Source organism: Alosa sapidissima, chromosome 1, assembly GCF_018492685.1.
Source record: "Alosa sapidissima isolate fAloSap1 chromosome 1, fAloSap1.pri, whole genome shotgun sequence".
In the NCBI taxonomy this organism is placed as follows: domain Eukaryota; kingdom Metazoa; phylum Chordata; class Actinopteri; order Clupeiformes; family Clupeidae; genus Alosa; species Alosa sapidissima.
This window is the reverse complement of record NC_055957.1, coordinates 14,082,890-14,097,048: the sequence shown is the minus strand read 5'-3', so window position 1 is coordinate 14,097,048 and position 14,159 is coordinate 14,082,890. Positions and strand designations below refer to the sequence as shown.

At 43.8% G+C, this 14,159-nt stretch overlaps 1 protein-coding gene across 1 annotated transcript; it reads right to left on the bottom strand.

Moving 5' to 3' along the window:
- Positions 1 to 3: 3 nt before the first annotated feature.
- Positions 4 to 12,382, bottom strand: lamc2 (laminin, gamma 2). The gene is made up of 22 exons (XM_042104119.1): positions 12,189 to 12,382; positions 9,604 to 9,774; positions 9,346 to 9,433; positions 9,035 to 9,159; positions 8,752 to 8,883; positions 8,420 to 8,609; positions 8,031 to 8,143; positions 7,728 to 7,943; positions 7,436 to 7,612; positions 6,691 to 6,924; positions 6,111 to 6,247; positions 4,933 to 5,089; positions 4,620 to 4,825; positions 4,371 to 4,450; positions 3,895 to 4,032; positions 3,516 to 3,654; positions 2,800 to 2,949; positions 2,324 to 2,438; positions 1,810 to 2,006; positions 1,277 to 1,435; positions 1,047 to 1,146; positions 4 to 711 (listed from the first exon to the last, which is right to left on the bottom strand). Exons 1-22 carry the CDS (start codon positions 12,262 to 12,264, stop codon positions 455 to 457), a joined length of 3,357 nt encoding a protein of 1,118 aa, XP_041960053.1. The 5' UTR covers positions 12,265 to 12,382; the 3' UTR covers positions 4 to 454.
- Positions 12,383 to 14,159: the final 1,777 nt, after the last annotated feature.

Here is a 14,159-nt window from a genome sequence, read left to right as displayed (position 1 = left end):
GCATCTTCTCCCATAAGTCCATACTTTAATGATATGCAAAATAAATACTGAGTGGTTTCGCGAAACAACAGTGGCAACACGAGAGTTCTGTTTGTCCCAACAGTGATTAAAAATGATTTGGTTTTAGGTGAAGATGGTCATTTTAGATAAGGCACATTTCACAGAACTTCACAGTCGGCCTTCCTACGACATGGCACTGAATTTGGAGCTCAGACTTAACACACACTCATACACACACACACACACACACAGAAACTTCACATCCACACACACTACACATCCACAGACTTTCACGATGAAGCAACAGAAGTTAAACAAAAAAACATTACAAGTGTATGAAAGAAAATGAAAATATAGTGCATAATTCTGCCATCTCCAGGCGTTTGTAACATGCTGAAGCAGCAGGTGGACATTCCCAAAAGCCTCTCCATAACGAGAATGGGGTTGTCGATCCTCAGGGCCTCTCGATGGGCGGCGCGTTGAAGCAGCCATTGGGGATCCTGGCACGGATGTCCTCCAGGTTCTCGATGTCGGCCATGATGGCGTCAATGTTTGCGCTCAAGTTTGAGAGGGCGGTCTTCTGCCGCGCATCAATGTCCTCCAGCTCCTTCAGCCGGGGCAGAAGCTCCCCGGCCACACGGGTGGTAGCAGTGTTGACGGCTGCCTGGAGCTCATTCACCTTGTTCAGATCCACAGGTCCACTTGTGGAGCCTGAAAGAGGATGAGAGGATGAGAGGTTAATCGTGCACAGCTACATAGTTCCATTCTCTAGTCTTTATCTGATAAGATATTAAATTGATATGTGAGCTCCTTGACTCTCTCCATATCATTCAGTCTATAATGTACATTTGCCATGTACTTGCCAAACTCCTTTTGTAATTTGGTGTAGCCCGACAGGAAAGTGTCATTTTCACTTGCAAAAAGAGCTTCTAAGACATTGCAGTTAATTGCATGTTCTATAAACCCTTGCCATGTTTGCCTTCAGTGGTAGAGCCCTACACTTATTTGTCCACACACAGGTCTGTTTTAGGCACAGTTGCACTTACCAAAAGCATTTAGAAGGTCAGTGACCGTCTTGAGCGTCTCCCCAACAGCAGTTCTGGTGCCCTCTGCATTGCCTAAGGCAGTTGTGGCATCTTCTGCAACCTAAGGAATTTAGAAAATAGAGAATGTTGGTGTGGTTATGTTAACATGCATTGACTTGTGTGTGTGTGTATGTGTGTGAGAGAGAGAGGGAAATAAAGAGAGAGAGAGAGAGAGAGAGAGAGCTGCTCACCTGTATCACTGTGTCCTTCTGGGCCTCTGCTATTTTTGTCTCCTCTTTGATTGTGTTCAGCACATCGTCCGCCCGGTCCTGAAGGCCGTCCACATCCCCTCTGAGGACACCAGCGTTCCTCTCCAGCTCCGTGGACAGAGTGACCACATCAGGCATTCCCTGCAGAGAGCCGCACATCCACAGATTAACACATTTAGCTCTGACTGTGACTCTGACATGTCATCAACCACCCCACCAACAGCCAAGGAAATTCCTTCCTCTAAATTTGCTACAGCTCTGTTTCAGACAATGGACTTAATGGGCAATGGGCAGAAAGAGAAGTCAGTTTCCATTTAAATAAGTGCATTCCCCAAATGGAAAAGTTATTCCTGATATGAAACACTGTTCTCTGGCCTGGCTGACTCTACACACTGAGTTCATTGAGGCCTGGTGGCCATTACTTCCTGTCTCAGCGTGACCCCGGCACAAGCTGCATATTTGCATATGAACTGGAGTGTGTTAATGTGCACAGATCCCAGTCTGTTTCTCCATACCTCCAGACGGGTCACTATTTCCCCCAGTGTGCTGATGGTACCCAAGGCTCCATTGTACGGTGTGTCCACACTGTCCAGGACTGACATTGTCTGGGCATTAGTGGTAACTGCGTTTCTGATGGTGCCATTGATACCAGGCAGCTTAGAGATGGCGTCCTCTGCCAGTGCTTTGTTCTCACTGATTTTGTCATCAAAGCCTAAAAATACAAACATAAAAACTTAAATGACAGACTGGCACCTATACACACACACACATATATATGGGTAAGGTAAACAGTTGTAGAGTTAAGATACTTGCACAGGAAATCAGGGCATTAAATCACAATGGTAATTAGTCTATTACAATGTAATTAAAGGTGTAATTACAACATAACAAGGACCCTGTAATACAAATTATTACCCTGGATTTCTGAATAAGAAAGAATATGTTCTGTTAATACCTCTAAACATGACTAGGTTTCATGGACTTCATAACTCACAATGTAGAGAGCGATTGGGAGCATAAATGACGTACCTCGTAGCGTCTCCAGGGCGTCCTCCACTCCACTCATGTTGTCGTTGATGCCTTTCAGAGCCAGGTCGGCCACAGCTTTGGCAGCATCTGCCCTCCCAAGCAACTTGTCATATTTCTGCAGGGGAACATAGAAACAGTGTCAGAGTGGAAACAACACTTGACTTGCTGTCTTGTGTCTGGCCAATAGAAATAAAAACATATCCCACACATCCCATGGAACCAGAGGTGGGAAACCCTGGCTTCAGAAATTAATGTCCTACTATGTTGTTTCTATCTATCCCCTCAAAACAGGTGATTTCACTAATTAAGTAATCTTGCCAGTTGTGCTACTTAGAATCTCCCTGTTTAGTGAATGGGTGTAACAAATATATGGTAGGACTTTCCCACAAAGCCATGTTTCCCACCCCTGCCAGTGACCGACACCATCACAAAATCAACACTTTTTGCTTTAGTATGCTGAAGTTGAGTTTATATACCTGCTGGGCGGCCTTGGCCTGGGCCAAGAGGCTCCCAGCTTCGCTCTGGTCAGCATCAACATCCTTCTGCAGCTCCTGGTATGCGGTCAGGTTCCCCTCCATCCACTTCTTCAGGCTGTTTAGACTGCCTACCAGCGTAGCCATGTCCTCCTGTAAAAGAGGAAGAACAACATGAGAAGACTACAAGAAATCAATCAGGAGATACAAACAAATAACAGGTTGGCTCACACAAACACAAACACCCACACACACACACACACACACACACACACACACACACACACACACACACACACACACACACACACACACACACACACACACACACACACACACACACACACACACACACACACACACACACACACACACAGGACTCCATGGAGACCTGTCCCAGATTGCTCAGTCTGTTACTGGGACCATTAATGAGATGCTGTTTCATCCCCACATACACTTGCTGACTCATGTCCTTGAATCATTCCCAACTTCATCATTTAATTTCTTTTGTAATTTTAGAACTTCATTGATTTAAAACACCCAAAACAGTGCTTCAAAAAAGAACCCCCAAACAGATACTACTTTGACAGCATTAAGGAGCCACAAACCCAGCTGTACATGCTGCTGTGGAGTTTAATTCTCCCTAATCCTCAGTGCTGTAATGTACTGATCTGTGTTAGCCATGACACAGGCGAGTGTGTGTGACCAGAGGCGCGTACCGTGGGAGGCTGTGGGAGCACCAGAGAGGAGATCTGCTTCAGAGTGTTGGCTGCAATGTCGCTCTCCCCTGTCGCCGTAGTAATCAGGCCGGACGCCTCGTTCTGCATAGCCTTCACCTCAGAGCCCTTCTTCTCATATCTTACAAAGGAAAAAAACTGTTAGCCTAGGGTACACTTCTCCCATTTGTTAAAAAATCCTCTCTTTTTGCTTTAGAGTGCTGATAGTTTTTAGCATAGTTAGAATCAAAGAATCACAGTATTAATGATCTGATGGCATATATCATTCATAATAGCAAAAGTTAAACTCTCCAATTGTGTACTAACAAGCCACTGTGTCACTATGACATTTAATTACCGTAATTAAGGAAGACAGACTTACAGAGCCTTGAGGTTGACAATCTGTTCCTTCACTTTGTTCTCTCCTGTCATAGCGGTTCGCATCAGGTTCAAGGCTTTCTCTGCATCAGACAGGGCACTGTTGGCAGTCTTTTCAATGAAATCTGCTCTCCCCTGGTGCCTGTTGAAAACAACAAAGATAAGGATACAAGGATACAAGGAAGTTTATTGTCACATGCATATAGTTACTGGAAGTAAGAAATGCAGTGAAATTATGTCTGGTGTCAGCCTATTTGTGCATTAATGGGGGGGGTAAAAAGTGCAGTAGAAGAGGGGTTTAGTATTTTGGCATTATAATATGTTTTTTCTTCTTAGTATAGTATAGTATAGTATAGTATAGTATAGTGTAGTATAGTATAGTATAGTATAGTATAGTATAGTATAGTGTAGTATAGTGTAGTATAGTATAGTATAGTATAGTGTAGTATAGTGTAGTATAGTAAAGCTATGTTGACTCACTTCTCTGCCAGCGTAGTGGCCTTCTGGACTAATCCAGTCAAAGAGTCTGAACCCACAGCAGCATCACCTGAGGGGAACTCCTAATAAGGGGAGAGGAGACAATGATCTCACTTATTTACTTATAAACATATTTTGGAATATACAGAAAGCAGATCAATATTTTGACAACATTATAAGCAACTACAAACAATAAAAGGGTGAAATGTAAGGCAAAATTCCATTATAGATCATTATGATGCTGTGACTTACTGCTTGCCTAAGCTCCTGTTTGGCTTGCTGTAGTTTTAGCTTTGCACTCTGAACTAGTTGCTGAATGGCAGAAACTTGTCTCTTGTACTGCTGCTCCTGTAGTTTGATGTTGTCCATGGTTTCAGCCAAAGACTGAATATCTCTGTCCTCTCCCAGCTGGGTCCCACTGACTTTATTTAGCCTCACCTCAAGACTCCTCTCCATCTCTAAAAAATGGAGATAAAGACATTTCAGGCATGATTACAAACAGAGATGTGTGTGTGTGTGTGTGTGTGTGTGTGTGTGTGTGTGTGTGTGTGTGTGTGTGCTGTACCTGAGAGTTTATCTGCTTTCCTCTGCATGTCTGCCACCACGTCCTCTAATGCACGGACGCTTCTCTCCATCTGAGCATCATTCACAGGCACCTTGCCGCTTGCAATCTCATTGAACAGGGCCTCAATCTCACGGACCTTACCAGCATAGTTATCTATCTGTGAAACAGGGGAAAACACCATTAACCACAAAAAACAGATGGAGATATCAAGGTTGTCATTCATCGCTACATTAAACTTAAATATAAAAAAAGATGTTATACTGCACAGAGATAGCCGGCACACAAACATCACAGTTTATAACTATGATGTTGAATGTGGTAACTGTGATGGCTTTGCAGCAGTATAAGAGAGGTCCATTAGGGATTAAGGCGAGGCCTGTGCTGGGACACCTGGCCCAGCGTCCAGATTAATCCTATCCCCATAGCGATATTTAGCGCAGCCCCTGCCCTAATGTCAAGAGGACACAGCACACAGTCTAGCAGCAGAAGCAGCTGCTGGAACCTCCCTGCTCCACTAGGCTGAACACACGCACAGCGTTGGGTGTTCACATCGGCACGGCTCGTTCTGACAGCTTAACGTCAGTGATTACGGGGGGAAATCACACAGTCCCAGATGCATACCTCTGTAGGTGTGAGGAAACGGTCTGTGGAGTGCAATTAGGCTGATCCCACTAGTGGATTAAAACTTTGACTGTTGCTGTGGCTTAATGCCAAGAGGCTTTTCAGATTTTAGGTGACACACTAACGTCACGTTAACGGCAATCGGCTAGGACGCTTGTGATGGGGTCAACTAATCTCCCATGGCAATTGAGTCCAGCATAGCAAACATCATTGCTGTTGCATCTGGCTCTGGCTGTGCCCTATTACACAACCAAGCAAGGTCACTACCCTAGAATGGATTACAACCATGAGAACAGCACTAGGTGATTTATTTATTTGTTGAGAGTGGATGGGTCTTGTTATCACTTTGGTCACATGATATACAGTGTCTGTCATTCTTGGTCCAAAAACACTGTCACATCTCTCATTTTCACATCTTCATATACTGTAGCTATGTCAAAAATATGTTGCTAAAACAAAATAAGTTGGGGATGCATCACTGGGGTTGTCTCTGGGTAGTACCTCTTCTACAAGTGAAATAAAACATAAACATCGGTGTCAAAGTGTTGCTGCCTTACCTTGCTCTTGAGCGGGTCAAAGCAGGATGGGCATGAGGATTGATGGCACCTGAGGCCTTCATAACCGGGCCTGCAGTCACACTGGCCGGCATCGCTACAGTCCTGAGCGAAGGAGCCCATGGGATCACAGGCACAGGCTACAGGAGAGGACAAGACGACACAAAGTCTTAGCGCAGGCTTCTGATGTGTGGTGAGTCGCCTTATGGCGTTGACAATTAATGAAAATGTTTCTGGACTTACAATGATGATGTTTGTGAATATGTTACATAAACAGAATTCCCCAACATTATTGTGTACTACACACTACTCATTTTACTGCTATTCGTTTGGATATCTGGGTAATCTAAATTTTTCACATAAACTTTGTCAACAACGAAACTATCGCCAATCGCCAATCTATCGCCAAACGCATCAACATGCACAGAACATAAAGGGACAACAGTCAGCTGTTATCCCTTAGATATACTGCATGTCATTACAATGGATTAAGAAGCATACATTTTAAACCCTTTCACAACTCAAACAACGCACTGTTTCTTTAAGTGCTACTTTACACTAACAATATGTCCCAACTTCACACCTTTGCACGCATCTCTGGGGTTGCTGTGGTAGAAGCCTGGCAGGCAGTTTTCGCAGGAGGGGCCGCTGGTTTTGTTCTGGCACCTCAAACACTCCCCTGTGGTGCTGTGACAGCTCCCCACCAAGCGGAGGTCCACGTGGCCATTACACTGGCAGGGCTGGCATGGTCTCACAATGCCTCTCTCGCCAAGGGGATCACCATAAAAACCATTAGCACAGACATGGCAACGAGAACCTGGTTGGGAGAGAAGAATGACATCATACATTTACGATATTTAAGCGCTTCCGTAGCCCTATGGAGAGGATGTCGCTGTGCGAAGCACATGAAGAATTGTGCCAGCATCGCCGATTCGAATCCTGCTTGATGACGTGGCCGCCGCTGTCAAGCGATCTCCCGTTAATTTATAGGGCGGTGGTAGTGTAGTGATAAAGGGCTAGCGTGTAGTAGCCGGAAAGTTGTTGGTTCAATTCCCGGCTTCCACCGTTGTGCCCTTGAGCAAGGCACTTAACCCCAAGTTGCTCTGAGGACAATGTGATCCCTTGTAGCTGACATATGTAAGTCACTTTGGTCAAGAAGTGTCTGCTAAATGTAATGTAATGTAATGTAATATAACACACTTAAGATTATATACTTATATTATATGCGAAAGATCATTATTATCTGGGTTTCACGATGTTATGACATAAGATCAACATGTAGTCTGTCTGAGACCTGGTCACTTCCTCCTCTCTCTGGAGTTACTAACCTGAGGTCCCCAGTGGGCAGCGGTCACACTTCACTTGCAGTGTCCCAGACATCACCGAGCACCCGCTGCCACCAGGACAAGAGCATGGTAGGCAGGTATTGGGCCTCTGTGGGTTGTTGTAGGAGCCAGTCGGGCAGGACTGCCCAAGGGAATCGTCATCAGATGAGTAACACTCTCCTGTTGGGAAACACAGGTTGGAGATCAGAGAGTGAAGTACAGCGCATGTATCTTTTCTCTGTCACTGTGTGTGTTTTTTGATCAGTGGGTGAGAGTTCATTTTTTGACCACTCACCAGTCTCTGGGTCGCAGGTTCCTGCCTGGCAGGCACAGGGCACACAAGAGCCGAGTGGGCTGCTGTCAGAGGAATGTCTCTTGAACCCTGGGGCACAGCGCTCACAGAATTGGCCTTCATACCCTGTGGGGCAGCTGCACTTCTCAACCCAGTCTGCGGGGGTGCCAGTGCCCTTACGAGCAGACACAAGGCTCACATTGTCCAAATAACCACGTCCTTTGGGAGAGGAGAAAATAAGACTTTCAGAGACAACTTCAAAAGGGAATTGTTTCATTTTCTATTTAACATATAAGAAGCACGCACCATTTTCCCCAAACGTCCCCCTGATCATGATGGCAGTTAAGTTGCTCAAGAGTTTCTGGAACTGGAGGGATGACAGTTCAGGCTGCCATTTGCTGCCAGGCTTCTCATCCAGTCTGTAATCATAGAGAAACGCCCATTAGTCATCTTAGTGGTTAATGCAGACAAAGCAGAGATGGTTTAATTAATGTAACCACAATACTGTGGCTGTCTACATAATCTGTTATTGCTTGCAGATTCAGTGGGGAGAGGCTTGCTGCTAACACCTGTCTGTAGTTAAGTTAATTGTCTATGTGGGACTAGTGATATGATATAAAAGATATGATGCCGTTGATACTGCATGTAGACAGTTCTTTATTCTTTATTGGCTGAGTTGCCGTAACTTTCCCTACCTGAAAGTGTAGGAGATTTTTTTGGCACAGGCCACCACCGTCCTCAGATCACCCAGAGAGGCAGACACTTGAAGTCCCGCCCCCTGCAGCACCACATCGGACACGGAGGGACGGCGGGTCCCTCTGTCCAGGCGGAGGGAGAAAGACAGGGTCTGGCCATAGCTGAGGATCTGATTGCCCAGGTATGAGGCTGTATAAGGGACATAAAGACAGGATTTGAATCATTTATAGCCACGTACAATGGAGGACCGACACCTGTAGAAGTAGAAGAGACAACTGCAAATGTCTCCATTTACTTTCTTGGGCATTAAGCGAGTGGAATGAGCACTTACATGGGGCATAGAAATAGATGGGTAAGATGTCCTTGGAGATGGCCTCTAGGTCTCCGTGAGTATGTGACCAGCGGAAATGAACACTCGGTGGGGTTACACCCTGGGCAGTAGCGACATGCCATCCCTCATCATCTATGGACACACAAATTCTATTTATCACATTGATACTAGAATCATTTGTCATTTTATACCTTAAATGGATCAGGGAGTCTTTTGAATAATCATAATTCATTAAACGAAGAGATACATTAACACAGTCATCACTGCAGTTATTTTTTTTTACCTTTTTGAAATGATGAGGTGATGTTATGGACAGAATAACCAGCTGCTTTAGAACAGTCACTTGAGTGTCCATTACAGAAGCAAGGCAAGCAGTCCTGACTGTTAGTCTGTCCCCTACATTTTAAACTGCAAAAAACAAATGAATGAGTTAGAACAACTGCAAGGTCTTTATTAACAGTGGGGATCTAGAGACCCAAACTATGTCAGACTCTCCCAAATCATTCTACAAAACTGGACTAGTGAAGAAGTTTAATTACATCATACAGATTATAGCACAGACTAACAGATCATGCTTTTGGCTCTCACACTTACTTCAGAGGCGTGCGGTCACACTTCTCCCCCGTAAAGCCCGCTTTGCAGCTACAGCGGCCCTCGCTGTCACACCGTGGACCCAGTGAACCTGTGAAAAGAAACACATTCTTTAAAGGACTGGGACTGCTCTTCAGAAAGGCTCACACAGAATCATTAGTTTAAATGTTAACACATTAAGGAGAGTGAAATTGGGAAAGATTTCATATATATGCAATAAATAAGGAGAGATCCTCCAGCATTATTCCAAAGCATCCTCACCTGTAGGGCTGCAGTTGCAGGAGATGCAGCTCTTGCCTGCCGCCTGGTGGTAGAAGCCCTCCTTGCAGCTCTCACAGTGCCGCCCCTCGGTGTTCCCTGTGCACTTCACACAGCGCAGCCCCCCGGCATCCATGACACAGTACAGCGCCTTCCCATTGCACTGGCAGCTATCTGTGGTTGAAATAAGAAAAGATGCTACTCGTCAGCAGAGAGCAATAGCCTGCACATCATCAGATTATGAGATGTCTCAGACAAAAACTCCAGTGTTAGGAAATATTCAAACACCACTTGGTGTGTAATGATATACTGACTGCCTCCAGTGAGATGTTGGTAGACGCTTTCTGGGCTAGGAATAAAACATCCCTGTAGGCAAGAGTCCCGAAAACCTCAAAGGAGACAAGAGGATCCTGGGAAGAACTCACTACCCTTGACATTCAACAATAATATTTACTTGCATCTGCCACAAGTCTTCTTACACCACACCCATTTAGACCAATGTGGTGAGATTTATGTCTATGATAAACTTTCCTGACAAAGTACTTTGTCAGCCATGCATGGTGGTTTCTAAGCAATCTCTTGAGAAACACATGCAGGCTTACTGCAACACAAAATCATGCCCATTTCTAACAAGTCTACCAGCGAATGCCCACAGTCTGTCAGTATCAAAGCTACCACTGAATGCCCGAGAGATGGGCTAGTTCCCTCCACAGCAAGATCTCATCCACAGCTGAGTCCTCATTCAGAAACACTCTTTTTGAATCTGTCTTTCAATGTCTTTTTACCTTATTCTCCTGTTATGTAACAATATGACAATGTCCCTGCGGTCTGAACAGGTCCCCACAGGTAAGGAAAACTACGGAGTCAGTTTAATGATAAAAGGTGATACAAAGTCTGCACCACCCAAAAAGCCTCCATGTGCTTGGATCAGACACGCTCATTTTACCCACAAAGGTGACAGCAACATCCTACAAGCAGGGGCTTGGGCTTGGGCCTGCCCTCCCATAACACGCCTACGAGTCAAACTCTCCCTTACCCTCAGGTCTAATAATTATAAAACTAAATGTACACATCCCAAGTCTCCCGGAAGTTCCGGGAGTCTCCCGCATATTGATAACGGCTCCCTGACGCCCGCAAATTAGATAAAATCTACCGGAATCTAGAGCGAGCGATCAAGAGCACGCACACAAGACCGAAACTTCAAATTGTGTGTGCATCTCAGTGTAGCGCGCAGGGATGGAGAGAGAGAGAGAGGTAGTGCGTGTGTACCAGAGAGCATCCTGATTGGCCTGTTTCAGTTCAGTTCAGTAGGAGCAGGAGCGTCATGGCAGAGGAAGAGTGCCCCCCAAATAGGAACATTTAAGACCCATTTCACATCAGACTACAGTGACTTTAGCATTGTCATGGCGGGTTAAATGATTGCTAAAGACATGTTGAGGTGAGTTTAACAAGTGTCATTTCATGTGCATATTATTCAGGACTAGCCTACTAGATGACTATTTGCCAAGGCTACATAAAGACCAAACTACCAAAATCTACTTTATTATCACAATTTCTAACTATAGGCCTTCCTTATTTGGTGTGCTGAGTAGAGACAAGTAATTAACAAACATAGGATATTCATCACTATTTCAGTATATAAGAAGGCTAAAGTAATTTTTTATATATATATATATTTTTTTTTTTTTGGGGGGCTTTTTGCAGGTTGGGATGTCTGCAGATGGGTTAACAAAACGAGAAAAGATGGATCTGGCCTGAAGTCAATGTAATTTGTTGGGGGAGAAAATGAACATGACAATCAGGACAATTGAGTAAATGTAGAAGCATGATTTTAAACTCTGTATAGAGAGACACACTGTGTATTAAATCATAATAGGCCTAACTGAAGGCCTGTTCATTTCTTCTTCTTTTTTTTAGACTTCACACAAAATCGCCTGACCCAGAACTGATACAGTACCAGTCAAAAGTTTGGACACACACACACACACACACACACACACTTATTCATAGTTTTTTTCTCAGATTGCTTTTTTCCTACACTGTACAATAATATCTACAACATTCAAAGTATAACAGAAGACTAAGCGTCCCCTTGGAATTGTAAGGTTCTATCTGCATTCTAAGTAGTTCTGAGATATTGAGCTTCAAAGTTTTAGAATTCTGTAGAGTTGTATTGATAAGTGGAACAAGCATGTCCAAAAATGCAACTTCAAGAAACTCTCACCTCACCTTATCTCACCTCACCTTATGAAGTTGTCTCAGAATAAGATATGTCAGTAACTTAATTTTGACAAAAATGTCAGATAGAACCTTATAATTCTAAAGAGATGAGGTCCCTAAAAATATACTTGCCTATTTCCATGCCAATGGAAAATATATATATATTATACTTGTTTTGCTTACAACACAAATCCATGCAGGCCATTTCATAATCTTAACCACCTGCAAAAATGCGTTGTCATCCTTGAGATTTAGTGCACAAATGGTTTCCATTCAACTAGCATGCGTATCACCCTAAAACCAAGGTGTTCTTTTTATCAGCATCACAACATCTCCACACATGACTTTTCCATTAACTTTGTACTCACTTTTGCCGTGTCGATAAGTTCCATGGACAGGGAAGGAGATGAATACCATGCAGAGAAATATCCCAACACTCCTCATATTCCAGAACTATACCAGTTACAGTTACTATATCAAATAAATACTCAAAAAAATCTCAAAACTAAACTCAATGGTTTGTCCGCTTCCAATTCAACGGACACCTGATTCTGCTGGGTGCGTCCCTGATGCGCGCTTATAACACCTTTCTCTAGACATGTACCGACACGCCACGCGCCAAGTCCCAGCTGAGGCTTTTACTCATCAGTGAATCAGCATGTACGTGTCCAACAGGAAATGTTTCATATCATACTCGTCAACGACCCTCTGTTACACACAATAACGAACACTGTTTTATTGTCACGCTATCGGTTCATAACAACTTTTCCCCAAAATAATAACGGGGACATTTGGTTGACAAAGTTAATTAGATTAATCCTGGTCTACATGGGGTAAAAATAAAATGATATTTTCTGTGTTAGCTGTACATTTGAATTAGATTAGACTATAATTTGACAGTGATGCATTGTAGGCCTATTGCTAGTTGCCTCATTAAAGTTACACAACAAAGAAGAAAAATGTCTCAATTTAACGTTTTGAGATAAACTCACTGATAATTTTTAGCCTGTAATCTGTACAAATATCCAGAGATGTCAAAAGCAGATATCAGTCAACATCTTTTTTCACAGCAGGGCATACTTGATGGAATTAATGCAGGGACAGGACTTACTTTGGAACAAATGTCAAACACCTTGAGAAAACATTCAAGTTTAAGCAGGACATGATAGGAAAGCAAACAATGCCTACTGTACAAAGATATGAGGAACTGTAGTGCTATAGTATCAAGAGGCGCTATGTTGAGCCCTATGACCTGGCAAGGTTGGTTGTATGTATAATACACATGGAGCTTCATTTGGAGCCTGGAACTTTTATCACTATTTGCTCAACTGGGGCCAAATCCGGTCTTATACACCTTGATTCTCACATCACTGAATCATTTCCTAACCAGACAGATAACAGACTTATTCAGAATAACTACTGAAGGCTATGTGTTGCTGTGGTTCTCAGCATTTTTAGTGCAGGCATAGCTGAGGTTTTTCAATATTTTTTTACTGTCACACCCTGTATTGGACAGAAGACAGCCAGACAGTCAAGCAGTCCTAAAGGCCCCTGAATGCATTTCAGCTAGGAGGAAAATGTAATGCCGCGGGGCAGTGATTTCACTGAATTGAGCAGACACACCTTTCACCGAAGCTGCGCTACAGGGGTGAGGAACTGAATCACGTTTGCTCAGCACCTGAACGCTGTGACACACGAGCACACACAGAGCCCCACCCTACCACGTGAACAATCACATAGACATCAGCAGCCCCAGCAATACACACATGCCCTGCTCTGGACACACCTTGTCTACCACGAAGCTCCCCTTGCCAACGCCACACCCCATATCAACACACTGATCATACACACACACCCAAACATGGGCCTTAACTACTATAGCCTTGGGGGTATTGAAATAACAATTTCAAAATAAATTGTAACGGTATTTTCCAGATACTGTGGAATGTTTTTAAAGGACTGTCTAGGACGTGAATGGTAGAACTTAAAAGTGCCAAATCAGGTAGAGAAAATAGCATTATAATATTCACTGATCCCCTAGTGGTGTGCCAAAACATGTCTGCTCTGTAAGTAGATACTTTATCCATGTGAGCACATTTCAGAGGAAGGAGTGCCAGTTTTACAACAAATGCTGCAGTGAGCAGTAAATTAATGGGCACACTTCTAGACAAACGTAGGCTAACTAAATTATAAGCACTCTCCCGTTTCCTTGAGCATGATGGAACCTGAGCAGGACACAACATAAAAGTCTTCGTGTGCTTTTTGAGGCCCTTTAGAGTTTCTAGTCCAGTCTTCACCCATTTCTAACATGTCCCTAAACATAAAGGAAATCAAGACTA